Below are 23,996 nucleotides of genomic sequence, written 5' to 3'. Positions count from 1 at the left end.
AGACCAAGGCCAAAACAATTGCAAATTCCTGTGTTGATTTACATTACATGCAAATCAGCTTCCCATCTTTCACCTCTAGGAGGAAAACGGGAACAATAACTCCTGCCTGGCTACATCAAGAGTTGCTATGTGGATTAAATACAGAATATCAAAGGGCTATGTAAACTTGGAAGTCCCATTATCACCATTATGAAAGAGAAGTGTGATCCAGGGCTCCGTCAAGATTCAACTCAATGATAACCACGCTATGTGGCAGAAGGAGCCGCGCCCTGGCTTTGCCACTAACCCACAATCTGTCCTCTGCCATCCTGCCCACCCCACCCAACGGGCCTCAGTTTTCCTCATCTGTAAAATCAGTGGCTTGGACTAAGGAACACTTCTGTCCCTTCAAGATGCTGCCATTTTATTCTTAATTCTCCTTTAAATCTAGTTGCCAGTAAGCAGCACGTGGCTCTCCGCCCCCAGACTATTTCTTTATTCATTCCTAACATTTACCTTGGCAGCCAAAGCATAAGATTCATCAAGCGTGTTCGACAACCCATGGCACACTTCCTGTTTCCCTCTGTTCGCTCCGCAGGTCATAGACGCACAGCACTGAGCCTTTCCAGGGCTCAGCGAGATCAGGGCTGCTGGCCATTTAACAAAGGCTCCCTGCCTCCCAGGGGCTGAGGAAAGTCCTGGGCACAGGCTGGGGTTGTTTGGTTTTGAGGTGTGCTGGGATGAAAGGCAGCCTGGAAGTGGAAGATTCGGTCATTCATTAATTAATTATAATTGTGGGTTTGTTCTTAAGAATGATTCCTTTGAAATTACTTTCCATCCAACAGCGGCTGCGACAGAGGATCAGATATTCAGAACTGTCTCCATTTCCTCTGCACAAGTATTTTCATTCCGGGACCTGAGATTCTGCCCTGATCTGGCTCTTGCATTGTGAGTCCCTCCCATCCTTGCTTTAGAGCTGGGGTGTGTTTATTTGGGGATTGGGTAGGGGCAGGTGTGTGTCTGTGTGTTTAATGTCTACTTTTTCAAAGGAAATCTATGCCACCCCAAATCACCTTTCTGTGAACTTCAATCAGACCTTTTCCAGATAAATGGACAATGGAAAAAACCCACAGACAGACTAGAAAGACACCTGAGACTAATACCCACCTAAGGTCGTGGGCCACACCTCCAGGTTACCACTGGAAGGGAGAAACAACCTGGTATATCGATGCGACTCAAAACAACAGCCCCGTGTGTGAAGGCCCGGGGGCGCTTTGGGATTGACCAAGAGGAAACACGTGTTGCACAATGATAGGATCTTGTCGGTACAGCTGTCAGAAGAGGGAACTCCCACAGCAAAGGGCATAAAGCCATCTGGGGCAGTCTGGGGCGGCTCAGTTTTGTGGTGCCAGGGAGTGGACCAGAGCCCAGTCCTGCCCCAGACACAGATGGGATCATGAATTCCAACCAGAGCTTCAGCCAGAACCCCTCAGTTTCCCTCTATGCCACAGGAGGCGGCTGGGGCCGGCCAGGGAGCTTCCCCCGGGCTCCCAGTGTCCATGGTGGTGCCGGGGGTGTCCGCATCTCACTTTCCTTCTCCTCACCGAGCTGTCCACTCCCTGAAGGGTCTTGGAGGTCTGGAAGAGGCAGTTCCCTCCTAGGCGGAAATGGGAAGGAGATGATGCAGAACCTCAATGACCGCCTGGCCACCTACCTGGAAAAGGTGCGTGCCCTGGAGGAGGCCAACGTGAAACTAGAAAGCTGCATTCTGAAGTGGCATCAGCAAAGAGATTCAGGCAATAAGCAAGACTACTCCCAATATGAGGAAAGCATCAGCCACCTGCAGGAGCAGGTAAGATCCTGGGTAACCCTGGAACTTGAGAGGGGACTGCATTTCCAGGAGACCCATGAGAGGAGAAATCAGTAGAAAAGATAATTTCCAGGAAAATGACAAAAGGAGCTTCAAATAATCATGAAAAAAGTATTCAAGGATATTTTCTTTCTTTTCCCCAGTGGCTCAGATGGTAAAGAGTTTTTTCATTTATTTATTTATTGCTGGCCTAGGCCTTTGTTGCTGAAGTTCTGAGCTTTTCTCTAATTGTGTAGAGCGGGGGCTTCTCTCTAGTTGCGGAATGTGGGCTTCTCTTGTTGGGGAGCATGAGCTCTAGGGCATGCAGGCTTCAGTAGTTGCAGCTCCCAGGCTTCAGAACACAGGCTCAACAGTTGTGACAGGCTTAGATAGCATGTTTAATCTTCCTGGAACAGGGGTCGAACCCATGTCTCCTGCATCAGCAGGCAGATTCTTTACCACTAAGCCACCAGGGAAACCCAAGGATATTTTCTTGTGCATGTGAAGTCTCTTCAGTCACGTCCAACTCTTTGCAACCCTGTGGACTGTAGCCCACTGGACTCCTCTGTCCATGAGATTCTCTAGGCAAAAGGACTGGAATGGTTTGCCATTTCCTTCTCCAGGGCATCTTCCCAACCAGGGATCAAACCCTCATCTCTTATGTCTCTTGCGTGGGCAGGCGGGTTCTTTAGCACCAGTGCCACCTGGGAAGCCCAGGGACATTTTCTTATCATACCTTAAACATGGAGTCAGGAAAGTCTGTTTTGTGTATTTAATCTTCTGCACATGAATTATATAGAAAAAATGGAAGGAAAGCAGGTGCTGTCTGGTACCACTTGTGATCCGACAACATAATCATAATGATCAGGGCTGGTCTTCATTCCTCATGCTCAGTGCACAAGGCACAAGAAAGCATTGACGTCTCATTACATCAGCTCCTCTCCACCATGAGGTCCTGAGGGCAGTGTGCTTACCCATCAAAAAAGGCTGAGCTGTACTGTTCTGGAGATCACACGTAAAAGCTGTCACTCCACCAGCAGATACATTTTTATGATTTCCCTGGGTGCTTCCTTTTGGGGACTGCCAGAAGTTCCGAATTCTAGCCACTCACAGTTCTGAAAATGGCATATTGCTAGGGAAAAAAATAATAAAAATGGGTCTGATTTTTAGAATCTTAGAGTTAGGATAGCTTATGGAGACTTCTTCAAAATATGAATAGCTTTTCAACCAAACATTTTAAAACCTAACCTTATGCTTTCTGCTCAGTCACTCAGTAGTGTCCAACTCTTTTTGACCCTGTGGACTATAGTCCACCAGGCTCCTCTGCCCATGGGATTTTCCAGGCAAGAATACAGGAGTGGGTTGCCATTTCCTACACCATTATACCTTCTGAGATGTCTCACAACATTGACTAGAAGTACAGGGAATCCAGTCATCTAGGTTATATTTTAAAGCTATGTAAATTCTCTTAAGTAAAGTAGTCCCAGAAAATTTCCTGTAAGATCATGATTGAACCTATCCTAGAAAGAGCATCACGGGTTTCCAATATTTCTAAGATACTATTTCTCAACACTCAGTTGTCCCTGCTTGAATCAAGATAATAGAAATCTGTCCTCATAATGAACCCTAATTATTGAATAATCAACCTAATAGCTGACTGTGTAATTGTCTTAACTATATAGGACATGGTTGTCTTTACCAAAAAAACAAGGTGACTCAACAAACCTTACCATACTGTTTTTATTAGTAAAGTTGCTCTGGTTTTAGAATGGAGAGGACAGGAGGTTTTTTGCAAATGGGAAGCTAAGAACATAACTCCCTAAAGAAATGTGAGGTTAGACCTTGTCAAATAATGTATCAACTGACAGCAGAAAGATGGAGGAAAGGGGACAGAAAAATTTATCGAGTGATTATTATATGCCAGGCATCATGTCGGGTACTGAATACACTCATCAGCATGATCCAAGAGCTTTCTGCAATGATGGAAACATTCTATATCAACTGATTTATTTCTCATCACAACCCTGGAAAGAAATTGAAGCTCAGAGAAGTGAAGCAGCCATCCAAAGCCACCAGGAAGAGCCAGAGCTGGGATTCTAACCCAGGTCTCTTTCTAATGGCCTTGTAATTTCCACACAGCATGGTGCTGGCCAGTCTGCCTCATCAAAAATGATGCTATTTGTTAATAAAGATAATGCATTCCATTTGCACTATTAATCATGCAACACATATTTCATACCGATTATCTTGTTCTGTGAAGCAGGTGTTTTTTTTCCCCAATTTATGGTTGAGGAGACTGAAGCCAAAATTCTTTGGAACGGAATTGAGAAAAGCAAGTGGGGACAATTACAAGGAGCAGGTGGCTGGCCCACTCTCCAGGAAACCCCAGGTTCTCAGTTCTGACACTAAATAGGAAGCTCCTTCAGCTTCAAATTACATTCACTTCTGGATTTCTTACTTCAGTTGTTTTTCTCTGTGTTTGAAAGAAAACAGCTCTTTGAAGTTCAGATGGTCTATCAGACCTTCCCTGTTTGTAGGTGACAAACAGAGGCCCAAAGAAGTCCCACCATGCCCAGGACTTACCCCTTCCTGGGCCTTTCAAGACTCATGAAATGTTCTGAGTAGATATAGCACTCTCCCACCCCCACTTAGTATCACCAACTCAATGGACATGAATCTGAGCAAACTCCAGGAGACAGTGAAGGACAGGAGAACCTGGCGTGCTGCAATCCATGGGGTCACAAAGAGTCGGACATGACTTAGTGATTGAACAACACCCCCACTTTAGGGATGTTAAATGTTACTCCAAAAGTCTGTGAGAAAATATTTCAGGAACTCCCTGGTACGAGTGGTTAGGACTTGAAGCTTTCGCTGCTGTGGGCCTGGGTTCAATCTCAGGTCAGGAAACTAAGACCCCACAAACCTCATGACCAAAAAGAGAAAGAAAGAAAAGAAAATGATTTCAAAAATTAATCCATTCCTTTGAAACACAGAGTTGGACATCGTCATGCAAATATTAGGGTGCAGAATGGCTCTCAATAGTACTATATTTGGCTCGTTGGTTTATAGTCACTAGTTCTGTTCTCCTCTCCCTGGTAGATTACATACCCTGAAGCAGTGATACTACACTAATACACAAACTAGATTATTTTAAAAGAATGAACTCAGGTCCTTGGGGAGAATCCAGGTGATTAGTTACAACACAATGCAATACCTATGCCTCATATATTATTTCTCAACCCATTCTTATTCATTCATTACCGTGAAGGATGGCTCAGAAATAGTGGTTGTATCATAATACTGTATCAGGTAACCCAACGAGGAAGAAATAGTTTCGGTTTTTAAATTTCTTCTTTATCAACTCATGTACTCTGAGAATGCCAAATGCGGAAATCAGACTTTTGATGTGGGTTTTGCCATGGATAAATTATCAATTTAATTCAGAAAAACCAAATAAATTCACAGATGATTTTTTAACTATACACACTGCTTTGCATCCTTCTTATTATTTTAAATAAACTTTTCATGTGGAGTATTTTTAGATTTACATGGTACAGAAACTTTCCATAAATCTCTCACCCAGCTCCCCTCATCATTAAAATCTTCCATCACCATGGCATTTGTCACAACTAACAAAGCAACATCAGTACACTTCTGTGAAATAAATTCACCTTTGTCTCAAATTTAATATCTGTATCAGAATAGAGAAAGTGACATTATTTTTTAATTGAAATAGAGTTGATTTACAACTTTGTGTTCATTTCAGCTGTGCAGCAAAATAGATCAGTTTTATATATATCTACATGTAGATGTATAGATATCCCAGGTGTTGCTAGTGGTAAAGAACCCGCCTGCCAATGCAGGAGACATAAGAGACGTGGGTTTGATCCCTGGGTTGGGAAGATACTCTGGAGGAGGGCATGGCAACCCACTCCAGTGTTCTTGCTTGGAGAATCCCATGGACAGAGGAGCCCGGTGGGCTACAGTCCATGGGGTCACAAAGAGTCGGACACGACTGAGGCAACTTCTTTTTTTTATATTCTTTTCCATTACGGTTTAATCACAGAATATTGGATATAGTTCCATCCACTATACATTCTGTATAGCACAGAATATTGTTTATCCATTCTATATGGAAGTGATGCTCTTAATGATTACTCCATGGTCTTCCAATTAGAAGTATATTATACATAAGGTACTTCATTGGAAAACTGTGGTGTTTCCAACACAGGTGGTATGTTTTACTTTCTGATTTCATGGAGAGTTCAGGGCATGGTTTCTCTGAATGTCAAGCAAAACCTCAGGGAACAGCTGAGGCTAACTGCAGGGATCCCCAGGCCATTTTGGATGGAGTTACTTTTCATCTCCCATGAGCTTAGATCATGCAAAGACTAAACAGCCTGGAGGGGAAAACATTGGTATGAAGTCCCTAAGCAGCACTGTAGAGGAAAGACAAGGAAATGTCTACAGAATCCCTTTTCAGAATCATGAAAGGCATCATGATGCCATTTGGAATCCACTAAGGGAATTAAGAAGTTGGGCATGGGCAGCCAGTCTGGTTATCTCCCATCATGAACAGCAAAGCAGACAATGCATCTCAACATTGAAACCCTTGGATTTATCCAGTGCAGACACTGGCTCTAGTTACAAAAGTGCTAGCTTTTTTAAAAGAAAATTAAACACTTTACATTTTTCTGAACTAATTTAGCTTCAACCGATTGTTTTCAGAGTGTCTACACTGTGCCCAGAAATGCTATTTTGCATTATTTTATTTAATCTCTTCTAATCTAATTCTCCTAACTCTATGGTTGTTATTATTGCCATTTTATGGATGAAGAAGCCAAGACTTGGCAGAGCTCACTCAGCAGGTGGGTGCGGGAGCAGGACCCCAGGCCCGCCTGCTCTGGGAGTTCCAGACCCAGTGCCCTGGACACCTCTGAATCCTGCTATTGTGTATTCATGACACAAAATTCCAAGTAATCAGTGGAGCTTAGAACAGGGCCAGATTTTTGAAAGATGTCTTTGTGTCGAAGTATAAGTTTGTCCTAAGAAAATCCTCTCTAATTAAAGCAATTATCTGTATAAATACAATGGGAATGTCACAGATTCTTTGGCTCCAAGTAAGTTACAGAAATTTGGAGCTAGGACCCCTAAGGTCACATGTTTTCAGGAAAAGCTCCTTATTTGTAAAGAGTGTTGTTGGAACTGAAGTCCACGGAGTTGGATAACTGACCCAAGTTCACACCAACAGTCAGTAACAGGAAATAAAAGGAAAATCTGCTGGTTCCCAGTTCAGCGCAATGCTTGGTACTTTTGACACTGAGATATCTTCCATCCAATTTTCCCCAAGACAATGACATACATTAAAATTGCGTGTCATATATTATTTCTCTGATATGTGTATTTCTATGATTACAACTACCTAGAAGTATTTACAAATCAAACATTTATATACCCAATTTCTCAGGTGGATTCTCAAAAAATCATTCTCTTTTTAAAATATATATTTATTTATTTGACTGCATGAGGTCTTAGTTACAGCACATGGGATCTTGTTCCCTGACCAGGGTATGAACCCGGGCCCCCTGCATTGGAAGCACAGAGTCCTAGCCACTGAACCACCAGGGAAGTCCCCTCTCTTTTTAAATAAAAAATATATACACATCTAGTGAAAGTCTTTTACTAGAGGCAGTTACAAAATTAAAGTTTGAACATGAAGTTTATTAATCTACTTAATTTATGATAAAGAATTGTTACAGTTAATATATTTAATTTTTGTTTTCTAATTAAGTATAGCTGATATACAATGTTTCAAGTGTACAGCACGATGATTCAATTATATATATATATATGTGTGTGTATATATATATATATATATATCCTTTTTCAGATTCTTTTCCATTATAAGTTATTACAAGAAATTGAATATAGTTCCCTATGCTATACAGTATGTGTGTGTGTGACATAGTTGCTTAATCATGTCTGACCTTTGTGATCCATGGATTGTAGCCCACCAGACTCCTCTGTCCATAGAATTCTCTAGACAAGAATGCTGGAGTGGGTTGCCACTCCTATCTCCACAGGATCTTCCTGGCCCAGGAATCAAACCTGTGTCTCCTGCATTGCAGGCAGATTCTTTACCATCTGATCCACCAGGGAAGCCCATGCTATACAGTAGCTCTTTGTTATTTATTTAATATATAGTAGTGTGTATCTGTTAATCCCAAATTCCCAGCTCATCCTTCTCCCCTTTCAGTTAATATTTTAATAGCTACAACTGGGGCATTCTCATCATTGAATACTTTACAAACACATATACATAACTGTAAGTTATGCATATGGCTATGGTCATTTAGGGCAAAAAATAATTATGGTTAGTTCAGTTCAGTCACTCAGTTGTGTCTGACTCTTTGCAACCCCATGGACTGTAGCACGCCAGGCCTCCCTGTCCATCACCAACTCCCAGAGCTTGCTCAAACTCATGTCCATTGAGTCAGTGATTCCATCCAACCATCTCATCCTCTGTTGTCCCCTTCTCTTCCTGCCCTCAATCTTTCCCAGCATCAGGGTCTTTTCAAATGAGTCAGCTCTTCGCATCAGGTGGCCAAAGTATTGGAGTTTCAGCTTCAACATCAGTCCTTCCAATGAACACCCAGGACTGATTTCCTTTAGGATTGACTGGTTGGATCTCCTTGCAGTCCAAGGGACTCTCAAGAGTCTTCTCCAACACCACAGTTCAAAAGCATCAATTCTTTGGCGCTCAGCTTTCTTTATAGTCCAACTCTCACATCCATACATGACTACTGGAAAAACCATAGCCTTATCAAAAAACAAGAAAACTCTGGAAAAACTCTGGAAAAACCATAGCCTTGTCGAAAAACAAGAAAACTCTCTTTTCTTAAAAGATACATTCTGAAGTATTTAGGGTTTGAAAGGACAAAACAAAAACAAGTCGAAAAAACCGAGTCAGACACGACTGAGTGACTTTCACTTTCACTTTGTGTGAATCTTACTAGATAGTTAAAAGGTATTTTCCACAATTACTCTCCTTCCCCCGTCTATATCATTCTTTGAGCAATTGCATCAATCCTATCAAAAGTCAATATAAAAAAGACAGTGAAAGTGACTGCAGACCATACCCTTACTACAAAACCACTCTTGTGCTTTGAGCTTAGTAAGTTCTCAATAAATATTAATTGACTTGACTGCTCATTATTCCACTGCTAGAAAATAAAGCCTTATCTGCTGATAAGTCAGATTCTCAGAAACTGGGCAGAAATGCAGTTGTCCTGTGGATTTGCATGCGACTGAAGTGACTCTTGGTGTGTGCTTTACAGATAGCAGATGGCAAGGTGAACAACGCTCAGATCATCCTTCTCATTGACAACGCCAGGATGGCAGTGGATGACTTCAGCCTTAAGTAAGTTCCTTCTTCACAGTGTTGTGTTTGGGGAGGGGAGGGGACGGGGGTTGGTTTGGTTTTTGGAATTGTTCTTGTTTCTGTTTCTGTTTTGCAGAAAGAAAATGTATCTCACCATTACCCACATGTAAAATCTTACTAAGTTATAATGTAAAGGCATGCTGCTGCTGCTGCTGCTGCTAAGTCACTTCAGTCACTAGGGTCCAGACAGATATTTGTTCTTGTCATAACAAGATTTGTTAAAAAATCAGATATAAAATACACTTTTTGGTATGGGGAAATTTGAATACAAATCCTTAGATGATATTAAAAACTTATTATTGATTTTTAGGTGTGATAATGTTACTATGCTTATTTAGAAAACTCTCTTTTCTTAAAAGATACATTCTGAAGTATTTAGGGTTTGAGAGGACATAATGTCTATAATTTACTTTAAAAGACAAGATAGACTATAGATGAAACAAACATGGCAAAATGTTAATAGCTGCTAAATCTAAGTGATGGACATATGGCTGTTTATTATGCCATTCTCTCTAATGAAAAAAATAAAATTGGATCACCATCATAGAAAAACCTGCATGAAATGTGAAAAGTAAGAAATTCAGCCTAAAGCTAAGATGAATCCTTCCAATAACAAGTGTTCTGTTCTCTTCCTTCTAACCAAAGGTATGAAAATGAACACTCCTTCAAGAAAGACTTGGAAATTGAAGTTGAAGGTCTCCGAAAGACCTTGGATGATCTGACCATTGTCACCACAGACCTAGAACAGGAGGTTGAGGGGATGAGGAAAGAGCTCATCCTCATGAAGAAGCGTCATGAGCAGGTAGGACTCCCAGGATCCCCAGGCAACCAGCACAGCTCTTAGTCTGCACATTTCAGGTGACTCAGTCGCTCCAAAAGAAACCACCACCTGAATGCCAGCTCTATTGTCTTCAACCTAAATAATCATAAGGAACCATATACATATCTAATTTTTCCACATTCACAGCTATGCCAAATACAACAGCCAAAACACAATTCCAATTAACTATGACATCAGTCAACAATTTTGTTAATACACAATGTTTATCTAGACCTGATTATTAATATGATGTGAGAAAAATAAATGTTTAGGATCGAACTTCTTTCATTAACCCAATGTGCAGCAAGTTGGAGAACGACAGAATAGACTCTGCCACTGGTCCAGATTATATTCAATACAGTTATATTCTATAGTAACTACATAGTTACAGTCACTAGTTATATTTGATATAACTATTGGCCAAAATTGCAGCTCAATTGCCAAAATCATTTAACTGACTTTAAAAGTAAGCATCCATTTAAAATCCCTGAGACTCTGATGAAAAGATAAAAAACAATCCCCATTTTAGGCAAACAAAACTGCTTATCAAGGAAACTCGCCTTCTGCACAGCTGGTGAGACGTGATGGTTAATAAAATCTATCCTGTGGTTTCTTGGTTTCATGATACCTCATGGGTCTCTTGCCTACAGAGTCATAATACATTGACAAGATTTTGAAAGTCTCTACACCATTTAGCTTTGGGTTACTGAACTGCTTCCCCAAAGCTTTGGCCTATAACCTGAAATGTTCAAGTGTTTCACTGTGTCAGCATTTCACTCATGAACATTTGTTGAAGAGTACTTTATACTGTATGTAAGCAAAATTCCTTGTAAAATGTTTTCAACCAGGGCTTAAGTCAGTAATCACAGGGGCCATTTGATTACCTGTCTGGTGCTATTCTTTACTTCATAAAATTATAAAAGAGGGACTTCCCTGCAAGTCCATTGACTAAGACTCCTCATTTTTTCCACTGCAGGGGCCCTGGGTCCAATCCCTGTTCAAGGAATTAAGATCCCACATGCAGTGTGGTGTGGCCAAAAATATATATATATATACATATATATGTATACACACACATAAGTAAGGGGGAAAAAAACATATGTTTTGTCAACAACAAATAAAAACTGAGAAACCAAACCAAGCCAATGAAGAAGTAGCAAACACAAAGCTGAATTTTTAAGAGATCTGTGTGCTGCTGCCCATCAACACACTTCTGGCCTTCTGATTGTCAAACTGATTCCTTTTCTCTCTCTGTGGTTAAACAGGAAATAGAGGAAAACCGTGTGCCAAATGACTTCAAGGTCAACGTGAAGGTGGATACAACCCCAGGAGAAGACCTGATTAAGGTCCTGGAGGATATGAGGCAGGAATATGAGTTTATAATTAAAAAGAAGCATCAAGACTTGGACACTTGGTACAAAGAGCAGGTAAAAGAAAGATGCCCAAACTTGCCAAAGTTTCCACTTACAAGTGGTCCCAATGCCAACGCCTCTCTTCTCGGCTTGGTCTCACAGTCAGCAGCCGTGGCCCAGGAGGCAGCCAGTCCAAAAGGTGTGCAGAGCAGCCAAAGTGACCTTCATGAACTGAAGCGCACTTTCCAGGCCCTGGAGATTGATCTGCAGGCACAGTGCAACAAGGTGAGTTTGAGCTGGAAAAATCTCAGGTCAGGTACCACATCCTCCACAAAACCTTCTCTCCGAGGCCCGTCTCTCCAACTCCCTTGGGGCACTTCTCCATCCAAACTCCCACTTTCCATCCAAATTGTCCGCAATGAGGATGATAAGAGTTATCATTTATTGAGGAGTCCATGCTGTGCCACATTCATCATATTCAATGTCATCAATCCTCATATTAACCTTTCCAGATAAGGCTGGTGTCCCCATTTTGGAGATAAGGAAACCAAAGCCCCAAACAGTTTAGTGAATTGACCAGGGTCACACAGTTAATAAGTGGCCAGTGGTGAAGCCACATGGTGGTTTGGGGCGGGGGGCGGTTCTACACTCTCAAAACCTCTATCGGTGCTCTCCCCCTTACAACCATGCCGCCCCCTTCCAGTTCCAAGAAAGAGAAATTCTGGTGCCAACATGAGCAAGTGGCAAATCCAAGCTTGGCTGACTCCAAAGTACGGCTCTATTACTGTTAGGTGTCTTATACAGTGAACAGCCTTATACCCAGTGAGCAGTAAGTTCTTGTGTCTAAGTCATTCCTTTGATCATCATGGTTTTCAGTAAAAATGCTTTTAGGAGTGTTATAGGCACTTAAAATTCATTAAATAAAATCCATCATTAAATTTCCTTCTTAGCCTATCTGAATATTCTAATCATGCATCAATACCATTCCCCAGTGCTACTCTGCTCTCAGTCTTGAGGAGAAATAATTAGTTCATTTTGTTGCAGGTGCACCTGGTAAATTACTGTTACATTTTAGGAATCAGTGACGATGGACAGACATTTAAAATGTACACAGTTAAGGTGATGATAATGAACACAGAAATAATTACAGTATTTTATATTATTTAAATACAAATAAATTAACATATTTAAAACTTATCTAAATAGTTTTGTAGCTTTCAGAACATTTTAGCATTAGAAATTTCACGACAACCCTGCAAGGTCAGCTTGACATTTATATCCAGTTTCAAGCTTTCTACTACCTGACACTATTCTAAGTAACAGGATTTGATAACAAAGGAGTTTGTATACAACTGTAGATGATAGACAATAAAGGCACAAATCACCAAAATTAATAATATGCCAGATGGAGGAAAATGCTGCAAAGAAATGAAACATGAGGGAGAAGTTAGGTTTGCCAGGAGAAGAGCTGTCATTTTAAAACCAGGTGGTAGGGAGAGGCTTTACTGTTAAGGTAAGAGTTGAGCAAAACCCTCAAAGTGATACGAAGATACATTACATGGTTATGGGGAGGGAGCTCCAGGTGGAGGGAATAGCAAATGCACAAGCTCTGAGGCGTGGGTGTGTCGGACAGGTTGGAGGAACAGCCGGGAAGCCAACATGGATGCAGTGAGTCAACAGAAGGAAGAAGAAAGGGGAGAAGAGGCGACCCTAGGGTTAACAGTGGCACCAGATTCCCCTTGGTCAAGGGGAGTTTGAAACAGAGGGTAGAGACAACTCTTTGAGGAGCTCTGCAGTAAGCAAAGGCGAGCAGAGGAATTGGCTGATCACTGAAGGTAGTTACGGTCTCAAGAGAACAAATTTTAAGGTGGAAGAAATTCTGTGTGAAAGCTGGTGGGAATAATCTAGGAGGGAGGAAAACATTCATGTTGCAAGACGGTGGGTAATTGCTGAAATAACCGTGGCACAGACAGGGACGGTTATTCCCCTCATAACAGGAGGGGAATGAGTGTCGACACAGACTCATGTCTGTGGGTGGAAGCTGGCAGAGCTGGTGGGAGCCCTCCCCTGAGGGCTTTCATATCCTCAGCGACAAAGGAAGCAAGATCATGGGCTAAGAGAAAGGACAGGGAGAAGGGCAGTTTGCAGACAGAGGAGAAGGAACAAAATATCTCTTTGGGAGAACAAGAAAGTGACGAGACCAGGGACATGTAGGGTAATAGCCAGGCAGCATAAAGGACCCCCTGGATGTTAGCAGCCCTGATGAAGTGCAGGGTGCTTTATTAGCTATGAATGTCTCTTTAAGGTTAAAGTTATGTGTGCTAGAAAAGTAGGTGGTAAATCCAAACAGAACAGGGACTTGAACTCAGTTCTCTGCTTCCTTCATTTTGCAGCTTTCAGAATTTCCTCAAAACTGACAATGTGTTACCAGATTCACCAAATTGAAATGGAAGACACGCAGTGAGATTTGAATTTCAGATGAACAAGTGCTTTTTTTTTTTCAGTATAAGTAAGTCCTTGTGCAATATTGAGGGAATATTTGGAACACATTTATACTAAAAAAAAAAAATTACTGACTGCTCATCTGAAATTCATACTTAATCAGGTGCCCTCTATTTTATCTGGCACCCTTACTTGAGATCCTTCTCTGAAGATACAAAAAGATAGCAGTCTTGGCTGCTATTTCCTTCTAGGAGCTTTCAGTCTGGCCAGAGACAAAATGTAAGCAGAAGTAGGTAAGGAACAGATCAGGGCAAGGTGGGGTATGCTCACTCCCAAACAAGCTACATCAAGAATAAATACTACAGGAGTGCAGCTAAGTTGCATAGAACTCCCTGACACAAAGCCTTTATGCCCAGAAATATGAGATTCAGAAAGCCCTGACTCCTCATTGCCTGGCTCCAAACCTAAAAGTCAGCCTGCTCCTCCTTACTCATCCCCAACTCCACCAAGATACCCAGCAGAGTAGTTGGTATATTCTCACTACTCAGCAAGCATGCATGCTCTGCTGTGTCCAGCTCTTTGTGAGCCCATGGATTGTAGCCTGCCAGGCTCCTCTGTCCATGGAATTTTTCAGGCAAGAATACTGGAGTGGGTTGCCATTTCCTCTTCCAGGAGATCTTCTCCACCCAGAGACCAAACCCACATCTTTTGAGTCTCCTGCATTGGCAGGTGGATTCTTTACCATTGTGCCACCAGAGAAGCCCAACTCAGCAGGTTATTAAATCAAGCCATCAATCAGTAGATGAAAGAAATCTCATTCCTCTTTCAGAAATCTGCTTTAGAAAACATGTTATCAGAGACCCAGTCTCGGTACACCTACCAGCTCCAGGACATGCAACGGATCATCTCCCACTATGAGGAGGAACTGACACAGCTACGCCATGACCTGGAGCGTCAGAACAACGAATATAAGGTCCTCCTGGGCATCAAAACCCACCTAGAGAAGGAAATCGCCACCTACCGCCAGCTCTTGGAGGGAGAGAATGGAGGGTAAGGCAAAGATTGGCAGGGGAGGACAATGAAAAGTGTATCCACCCTTGTGTGCATTTATGTACCTTATGGTCCTGTTAGCCGTCATCCGTGTAGAGAAAGAAAGGTTTATGGTGAATTTCTTCTGTAGCTACTTAGATCAGGCTGTATTCTGTTAAGAAGGAAGTGTGAATTCATCAACTGTTAGTCCCAGGACACTAAGATTTGAAGTCAACAGTTTCACTTAATATTTTATATCTTTAGAAACAATGAAGAAAGTTTGGCTACAGTGTTTCCCAATAAGAATGCACCCAATTTTGGCTCAAAAAAGAAAAAATGATTGAGGAATCTAACAGCAGGAAAAGACTCATAAGAGATTGAGATGTCCAGATTTTTTATCTGGAATCTCTGACTATTTTTGGTATAGCTGTTCACAAAAGGGCACATATGTTCTATGACCCAAGGGAAAGAGTTAGAATTTTTTTAGTACATAAATAAAATGTTATTGGACAAAACTCAAGTCTGAAAAGCCCAGGGGTTTCACACTTCAGATGCAGACCCTGGAAAGGATCCCAGTGGAGGCAAAGCCTGCAGCTGGCTGAAAGGATGGAGGTGACTCAGCAGATTTCTCCCCCCAGGGATAGTGGGAGGCAGTACTCATTGCCTCTTGGGTCCAGGAGGGTTCTCCCATGAACTCCTGACCTTGAAACTACAGAACTCAATTATCCTCATTAAAGAGCTATGAATGTACCAGCAGGCAAAGGAAGTTAGTTCATCTTGAGAAGTTTTTATGATCGTTGCTAATACTAAAATGAGCCTTTATCACTTTTATAGGACAAAGGAAGAATCTAAGTCAAACGTCAAAGGTAAAAACTACTGTTTCATTGTTTGAATCTCCTTTTTTTTTTTAATGAATCAACACATTTATCCATCCTTCAGTAATCATACCCTCTAGTGTACTACTGAATGTTCTTTGCTCAGTTTTTACTTTACTGCCAAATGGCCAGGAATATTGAATCAACTTAAATTAGATACGGCAGAACCAAGTGAGCTCTCAATATTGTCCTAAACTATATATATATATACATATATATATGAGCTCTTTGCCAGCAGTAGATAAAAATAATCAGTGATATTATTATATCTCTATTAAATTATGGACTCAATGGACATAAACCTGAAAAAACTTTAGGAGGTAATGAAGGACAGGGGAGCCTGGCGCATTGCAGTCCATGGGGTTGCAAAGAGTCAGACACAACTTAGTGACTGAACAACAATTAAGTTATGGAGTCTGCTGGCCAAAATCCTAGGAAATTAAGAAAAACATGATGTCACATTATTTCCCAAACTACATTCTGTTGAACACTAGCATCCCATGAGATTTTAACTGTGTATTATGAAAAGATGTGTTCTGTGGCCCAGTATGGCTGGGAATACTATGTACCACTATCCTCTTGGTGAAGAATCAGGCTATGTTTCAGTATTGAAGGTGGAACAAATACTGCTGCAGGGAAGAAAAAGAAAGAAACCACAACAAAATTTATTTTGTTTAGCAGAGTGTTCTCAAACACCTTTGACCGGGGGACCCTGTTTTCTCAGATTACATTTAACATCTCACAGAAAAGTTTAAGAAGTCACAGTCTGGGACAGGTGGTACTTTCTGATTAGTTTATGATAAAATGTTCTAAGGCATTAAAGGTTCAGGGACTGAGAGTCCAAGTAACCATCAGAGAACAGCTGGCCTCGTTGCCATCCCTCTGCAAGATCCCAACACATGGTCCTTCAGCCTCTCTTTGGTCATGTCCAGGGACAGGGAACCCATTACTGGAGCGGGTGGACAATCTACTATTGGAGAGTCTTGACTTTAACAAAGTTCTCCCTGGATCTCTATTACTGGCTTCAATTCTTCCCTCTGGTCTAGAATCGGTGTATTGATGCATCAACAAAGCACTTATTCAAATAAATCTTATCTTTGAAAACAGTGACCATGATAAACATTCCTGGCTTCTCACAATCTTTCATATGGCATACTCTCTAGATCTTAAAATGAGGTCCCTAGAATGGCATTTAAGGCTCTGTAAGTTCATAGAGTCTATGATGCAAGTGCTCAAAGCCCATATAAGCAGAAAGGACCCCTCCAGCACTTGTGGTCAAATACTAGATTCTGTATCAGGAACACTTGAGGTGAAGGTTTTGACCTCTAGAAAGTGACACTGTTCAGATACCCTCATTTCCTAGAAGGTGGGAGGAAAATCTTCCTTGGTAAGATCTCTTTTCACTCGATTAGAGCCCACCATATTGCTTAGTGATCATTTTGGAAAGCACAGAGAGCCTTTGGGTGCTGAGAATAGGGACCTGGAAAGGAGCGTAGTTCAGATGGTGGGGAGAGCATGGCAGTGACCTCTTTGTTGCTTTTTTTTAAATCTGCAGCTCCAAAGATCAAGGCCATCACACAGGAGAGCGTCAATGGAAGAATAATTCTTTCTCAAGTGAATGAGATCTGAAAGTACAAGTGAGGCCAATAAAAATTTCTGCCTGTTGTAAAAACTATTTCCCCTCAATGGAAAGTCCTTGCCCAGGTGAATTCTAAGAGGTTTCCTTGGAGTTAACAAACTCAGAAACTTTTTTTCTCTGTAACAATCTCACCATAACAATCTTCATATATTGCTGCACTTTTTCAATCAAAGTATGAGTTCATGAGCTTAAAGCTCTATTTTACTACTACAGTTGTCAGATTCCCATCATTGTACATGTTTTATAGCCAATAAAACTCCACACCAGCTGCATCATGTCCTTTTTTTAAAAAATATCATAAGGCAAGACAAGACTTCAAGATAAGGTCAGTCTTGTCTTGACAAGACCTCTTTATCCTAAAAATGGATCCTCAGGGCATTGTCCATGAAAGAGCGACAGGGACCTTAATGCTCTGAAGGTGTTTGCAGCAAACACTGGGCAGAATTGTTACCTGCAGCCATGCAACTAGGGACAAGATGTGGTTCACAAGGCTCTCCAAGATCTCTAGACTTCTTCCAGCAGGAAAGTTGGGGTGGGGCAGGGATAGAGAAAGGAATGCGCAGGAAGGCCTCACTGAGATGACCAAAAACTATTCTATCTCACAGATGAATAAATGAACAACTTCAGTGCCTAAAAGAGAGTTAAAACTAGAAAAGGAAATTCAGGGGGGAAAATCCTCATTACAGATAGATACTGAGACCCTAAAAGGGGAAACAACTCATCCAAAATCTGAGTTGCAAACATTAGGATCCAGAATATTATGTTGAGGTGTCGTAAAGACTAAAGAAGACAGACTAGGCACCTCTACCCCTGAAGAAGATGTCTTTTTCTCAGATTTTAGCTGTGTGAGCTGCTACTCCAAGGCTGGTACAGAGGAGCAACACTGGAGAAAAGGAAGACAGAAACTCACATATTCACTAAGACATCATCAGAAGGCCATACATGAAACAATAGGATATTAACAATTCAATGGACCATGGGCATGGGCTTTACCATCTGAGCTACCCGGGAAGCCTTCCCTGGAAACTCAGCTGGTAAAGAATCAGCCTGCAATGGAGGAGACCTGGGTTCGATCCCTGGCTTGGGAAGATCCCCTGGAGGGGGGCATGGCAACCTACTCCAGTATTCTTGCCTAGAGACTCCCCATGGACAGAAGAGCCTGGTGGGTACAGTTCATGTGGTCACAGAGAGTCAGACATGACTGAGTGACTAAGCACAGCACTATACAGGCATGGGCTAGTCAAACTCTCCCACTTTACAGGCAAATAAACTGAGACCCAGACAATAAAGGCATGGACCCAAACACTCACTGGATTATTGCAGTTGGATCTAGATCTGAGCCTCTAGACTCCATGTCCAGTTGTTAACCTAAAAGTACATTTAGTTCCATGTTCGTCTAACACATTGGCAATGCCCTGAATACTTTTTGTCTCTATGTTTGAATACTCCCTTGGAAAGGAGTGCTTTTGATATTTTTCTGACCTGGGCATGTGTTAAAACTGGATTAGTCTTCCCTTTAAGGCAATAATTGGTATTTTCTGATTCTCAATACCCAAAGAATAGAAAATCAACCCTTAACAATTTGAAATTAGGCAAAAGGAATCCAGGATACTCACATGATTGCAAAAATGTATCATTGGTTTAAATGAAATATGTTAATTCCCTGGGGTAAAACTATAAATTTATCTTTACTGTGTGATTACTTCCAAGAATTTCAAAAATAACCAATTTATAAAATCATCAATGAATTTTTGTGTAATACTTCTCTGTGTAAATTTTGATGATTTGGGGGGGTGCAAGAAAAGATCCATATTAGACTGTATTAGCCCTCTTTTTCTATTTCATTTTACTAGGAGAAGTTCTTCATGTTAACAGTGTACTATAGTCTCAAGGAATATCTTAAAATTAATTTTTTCTCTACTTTAGCAATTCACTCTGCTATTTTAGACATTATCTCTTTTTTTAAATCTAGATATTAGACATAAAATATACTTATCTTCTCAAGGTGAAATTTAGCAGTGCTAGCAAAATCTTTTGAAGAAATATTTAAAAAGCAACATGACAAGCTGAAGGTAAAGTTTTAATACTAGCCCCAGAAAATAATCCACTAACCTTGCATTTACTGTTATCATTTACATAAGACTTGGCAGTCATAAATCAAAACATAAGAATAATTTTTCAGGACTTCCCTGGTGGTCCAGTGGTTAAGAATCCTCCTTGCAAGGCAGGAGACACAGGTTCGATCCCTGTCAGAGAACTAAGATCCCATGTGCTGCTGAGCAACTAAGCCCTTACGGCACAACTACTAAAGCCCGCGTGCTCTGCAACTGCTGACCCTGCAAGCCACCACTAAAGTCCACACACCCCAATGAAAGATTGCACATGATGCAAAAAAAATTCCACCTGCTGCAACTAAGATCCAACACAGCCAAACAAATAAATATTTTCTAATTAAAAAAAAAAAAAAAAAGGATAATTTTCAGTCAAGCAGCTAAAATACTCCCAAAGTATTCATTTTCTCTGTACCAGTTAAGGTGAACCAACTCATCCTGGTTTGCTCAGGAAAGCCCTTAGTCCCAGGCAAACTGGAGTGCTTGGCCAGCCTATTGATAAAGAATTGCTCTTACCTTACTCTATTCAGGCTGCTGTAACAGAATACCACAGATTGAGTGGCTTGCAAAAACAACAGAAATTTACTCCTCACAGCTCTGGACACTGGGATGGCCAAGGCCAAGGCACCAGCAGGGTTGCATTCTGGGGGGGGTTCACTCCCTGGTTCGTAGCCTGTACCCTCCCATGATGGAAGGGACTTGGGAGCTCTGTGGAGTGTCTTTTCTAAGAGTGTTAATCCCATTCACAGAGCCTCCACCCTCATGAACTAAATGCCTCCCAAAGACCTCACCTTCTAAAACCATCACCTTTGGGAGGTAAGATTTCAACATATAAATTTTCAGACAAGTGGAGAGGAATTAAACCATTTTCCTGAGTAAAGAGACAATTGCACAAGTTCAGACTCTAGGCAACATCGAATAACCTCTCTCACACATCTGAGTAAGTCCAAAAATATTTCAAAATACCCATGATTATTGTATTCCAAAATACAAACTGATTAGTGCCTGTAGGTTCAGGCAAGTTGCCGACTGAGAAGTTTTCATTTGTATTTGGTTTTGACCCACACACACCCAATCCACATAAAGGAGTTGGTAACAAATTCTATTGTTTCCATTACAGGAACACTTCAAGTAAATAACAGCTATTCCATTACCCAAAATGTAATTAAAGAAATACTTGGCTAATCCAGAGATGTATCATGTATCAAGTATTATTTTGGACTATTTATGTCAACATATTTTCCAATCGTACCATAATAACATGGTTGAGTGGATAGATCCATTAATATTTTTCAGTCCAGTCAAATGCATGCCTTGACTAAAAGCTCATTTTCCCATTGATGCTTTTTATATACCTACCCTGTTAATGATGTGTGAAATTGGAAACTAAACTTCATAAAAATTCATCATTAAGGAATGTAGCAATTTTATGTCGGTAGAAAGGTCATAAAGCTGAGAGAAAAACAAGAAGATGAATCACAAATTATGGTGGGAAAAGCTAGGTAAGAGAAAGGGACCTGAGAAAGTTACTTTAGCACAGAGGTTCTCAAACTTGGCTGCACCTTAGGATAAACTGTGGAGATTAAAAAATTCTAATGCCCAGACAACTTATAGATCAGTTAAATCAAGTTTTTTGGAGGTTAGAATACAGGCATCCATATATTTTAAAGATTCCCAGGTAATTACAATGTACAATCAAGTTTGAGAACTTGTGGCTTTAGTAGCTTCAAGTGCTTTTGTATTTGTTTGTCTGTTTCCCATATTTCTAATTTTTTAATACTCTCATGTGAATTAATTACTTGTTCAGTTCAGTTCAGTCGCTCAGTCAACCACATGGACTGCAGCACGCAAGGCTTCCCTGGCCATCACCCACTCCCAGAGCTTGCTCAAATTCATGTCCATCGAGTCGGTGATGCCATCCAACCATCTCATCCTCCATCATCCACTTCTGCCTTCAATCTTTCCCAGCATCAGGGTTTTTTCCAATGAGTCAGTTCTTCACATCAGGTAGCCAAAGTATTGGAGCTTCAACTTCAGCATCAGTCCTTCCAATGAATATTCAGAACTGATTTCCTTTAGGAAGGACTTGTTGAATCTCCTTGCAGTCCAAGGGACTCTCAAGAGTCTTCTGCAATACCACAGTTCAAAAGCATCAATTCTTCGGCGCTCAGCTTTCTTTATAGTCCAACTCTCACATCCATACGTGACTACTGGAAAAACCATAGCTTTGACTAGACAGACCTTTGTTGGCAAAGTAATATCTCTGCTTGTTAATATGCTGTCTAGGTTGGTCATAGCTTTTCTTCTAAGAAGCAAGCATCTTTTAATTTCATTAATCACTGCAGTCACCATCTGAAGTGATTTTGGAGCCCAAGAAAATAAAGTCTCTCAGTGTTTCCATTGTTTCCTCATCTATTTGCCATGAAGTGATGGGACCGGATGCCACAATCTACATTTTTTGAATGTTGAGTTTTAAGCCAGCTTTTTCAACCTCCTCCTCCACTTTCATCAAGAGGCTCTTTAGTTCCTCTTTGCTTTCTGCCATAGGATGGTATGATCTGCATATCTGAGGTTGATATTTCTCCCAGCAATCTTGATTCCAACTTGTGCTTCAATCAGCCTGGGATTTCTCATGATGTACTCTGCATATAAGTTAAATAAGTAGGGTGACAATATACATCCTTGATATACTCCTTTCCCAATTTGGAACCAGTCTGTTGTTCCATGTCTGATTCTGACTGTTGTTTCTGGACCTGCATACAGATTTCTCAGGAGGTGGGTAAGGTGGTCTGGTATTCCCATCTTTTTCAGAATTTTCCACAGTTTGTTGTGATCTACACAGTCAAAGGCTTTAGCATAGTCAATGAAACAGAAGTAGACGTTTTTATGGAATTCTCTTGCTATTTCTATGATCCAGTGGATGTTGACAATTTGATCTCTGATTTCTCTGCCTTTTCCAAATGCAGCTTGAACATCTGGAAGTTCTCAGATCACCTACTGTTGAAGCCTAGCTTGGAGAATTTTGAGCATTACTTTGCTAGCATGTGAGATGAGTGCAATTGTGTGGTAGTTTGAACATTCTTTGGTATTGCCCTTTCTTTGGGATTAGAATGAAAACTGACCTTTTCCAGTCCTGTGGCCTCTGCTGAGTTTTCCAAATTTGCTGGCATATAGAGTGCAGCACTTTCACAGCATCATCTTTTAGGATTTGAAATAGCTCAGCTGGAATTCTATCACCTCCACTAGCTTTGTTGTAATGATGCTTCCTAAGGCCCACTTGACTTCACACTCCAGGATGTCTGGTTCTAGGTGAGTGATCACACCATCATGGTTATCTGGGTCATTAAGATCTCTTTTGTATAGTTCTTCTGTGTATTCCTGCCACCTCTTCTTAATATCTTTTGCTTCTGTTAGGTCCATACCATTTCTGTCCTTTATTGTGCCCATCTTTGCATGAAATGTTCCCTTGGTATCTCTAATTTTCTTGAAGAGATCTCTAGTCTCTCCCATTCTATTGTTTTCCTCTATTTCTTTGCACTGATCACTTAGGAAGGCTTTCTTATCTCTTCTTGCTATTTTTTGGAAATCTGCATTCAGATGGATATATCTTTCCTTTTCAGGTGCCTAATCAAATATTTTCCCAAATCTCCTATAATGAATTCTATGATGAAAATTTGCCATGTTATTTTAGCCTCTTCATTTCTTTTACCTCTTAGATTTTTGTCAGAGCAAAGTAAAATATTAACATATGCAGATAAGAGGCTCCTTAGGCAAAACATCTCTAAGCCAAGCAACGAAAAGGTTTAGTATTGGGAACACCTAAGTCAATTTTTCCTTAAAGAAATATCAGATTGTTTTAGTATTTCCCACATGTACATTTTTTTATTTCTCTAACACTTACTTAGACATCATGCATAAGTTCAAATAAAAAAATAGTAGTTTTAGAAGAAAACATAGCAATTTTGAATCCACTTGTTTAAGAGATGAGGAAGGTAAAGTCTAGAAAGGTTAGACAAGCCCTCCTGGGATTCAAATCTCATTCCTACCTACATATAGCACCTCTGACATATGGAAATATCAGAACTGAAGAAAGCATCACATAATTTTTAACACTCGTTGTTGTTCAGTCACTAAGTCGTGTCTGACTCTTTGTGACCACAAACTCATAGCAAATTAAAAATAACAATTCTAAACATGAACTATTGAAAAGTCAAGATAATTAAGGTATTAACTCTTAAGCTGAAACAATTTGTAAAAATGCCAGTAACTGCAAGAAAAAAGTAAGCCTAAGATAGGTACTAGAGATTGAATATTTTTATTTTCTCTATATATGGTCTTAAATAAATTCTTTTACATAGACTATATGTAGCATGGACATTTTTTAAAGCTTATATTGTGCCAGATGATATAGCATGCCATTTCTCCAGGGAAAAAAGTAATGTAATTCCAAAATTACATT

General features: G+C 40.7%; 1 protein-coding gene across 1 annotated transcript; it reads left to right on the top strand.

Moving 5' to 3' along the window:
* The first annotated feature begins 1,300 nt into the window (after positions 1 to 1,300).
* On the top strand, positions 1,301 to 17,698 carry KRT23 (keratin 23). The gene is made up of 8 exons (XM_043904506.1): positions 1,301 to 1,831; positions 9,166 to 9,248; positions 9,915 to 10,071; positions 11,355 to 11,516; positions 11,604 to 11,726; positions 14,713 to 14,933; positions 15,747 to 15,778; positions 17,343 to 17,698. The coding sequence occupies exons 1-8, from the start codon at positions 1,436 to 1,438 to the stop codon at positions 17,414 to 17,416; spliced, it is 1,248 nt and encodes a 415-aa protein (XP_043760441.1). The 5' UTR covers positions 1,301 to 1,435; the 3' UTR covers positions 17,417 to 17,698.
* The last annotated feature ends 6,298 nt before the right edge of the window (positions 17,699 to 23,996 follow it).

The sequence above is a fragment of the Cervus elaphus genome, chromosome 5 (genome assembly GCF_910594005.1).
Source record: "Cervus elaphus chromosome 5, mCerEla1.1, whole genome shotgun sequence".
Classification (NCBI taxonomy): domain Eukaryota; kingdom Metazoa; phylum Chordata; class Mammalia; order Artiodactyla; family Cervidae; genus Cervus; species Cervus elaphus.
Note: the sequence above shows the minus strand (reverse complement) of the source record. Positions and strands in the feature narration are given on the sequence as shown.

What these genes read in the sequence shown, in the direction of transcription:
- KRT23 (XM_043904506.1), top strand. Translation starts at nt 1,436, where the DNA reads ATGAATTCCAACCAGAGCTTCAGCCAGAACCCCTCAGTTTCCCTCTAT. An exon ending in TCAGCCACCTGCAGGAGCAG is followed by an intron (nt 1,832 to 9,165) that starts GTAAGATCCTGG and finishes TGTGCTTTACAG; the next exon opens with ATAGCAGATGGCAAGGTGAA. An exon ending in ATCTAAGTCAAACGTCAAAG is followed by an intron (nt 15,779 to 17,342) that starts GTAAAAACTACT and finishes TTAAATCTGCAG; the next exon opens with CTCCAAAGATCAAGGCCATC.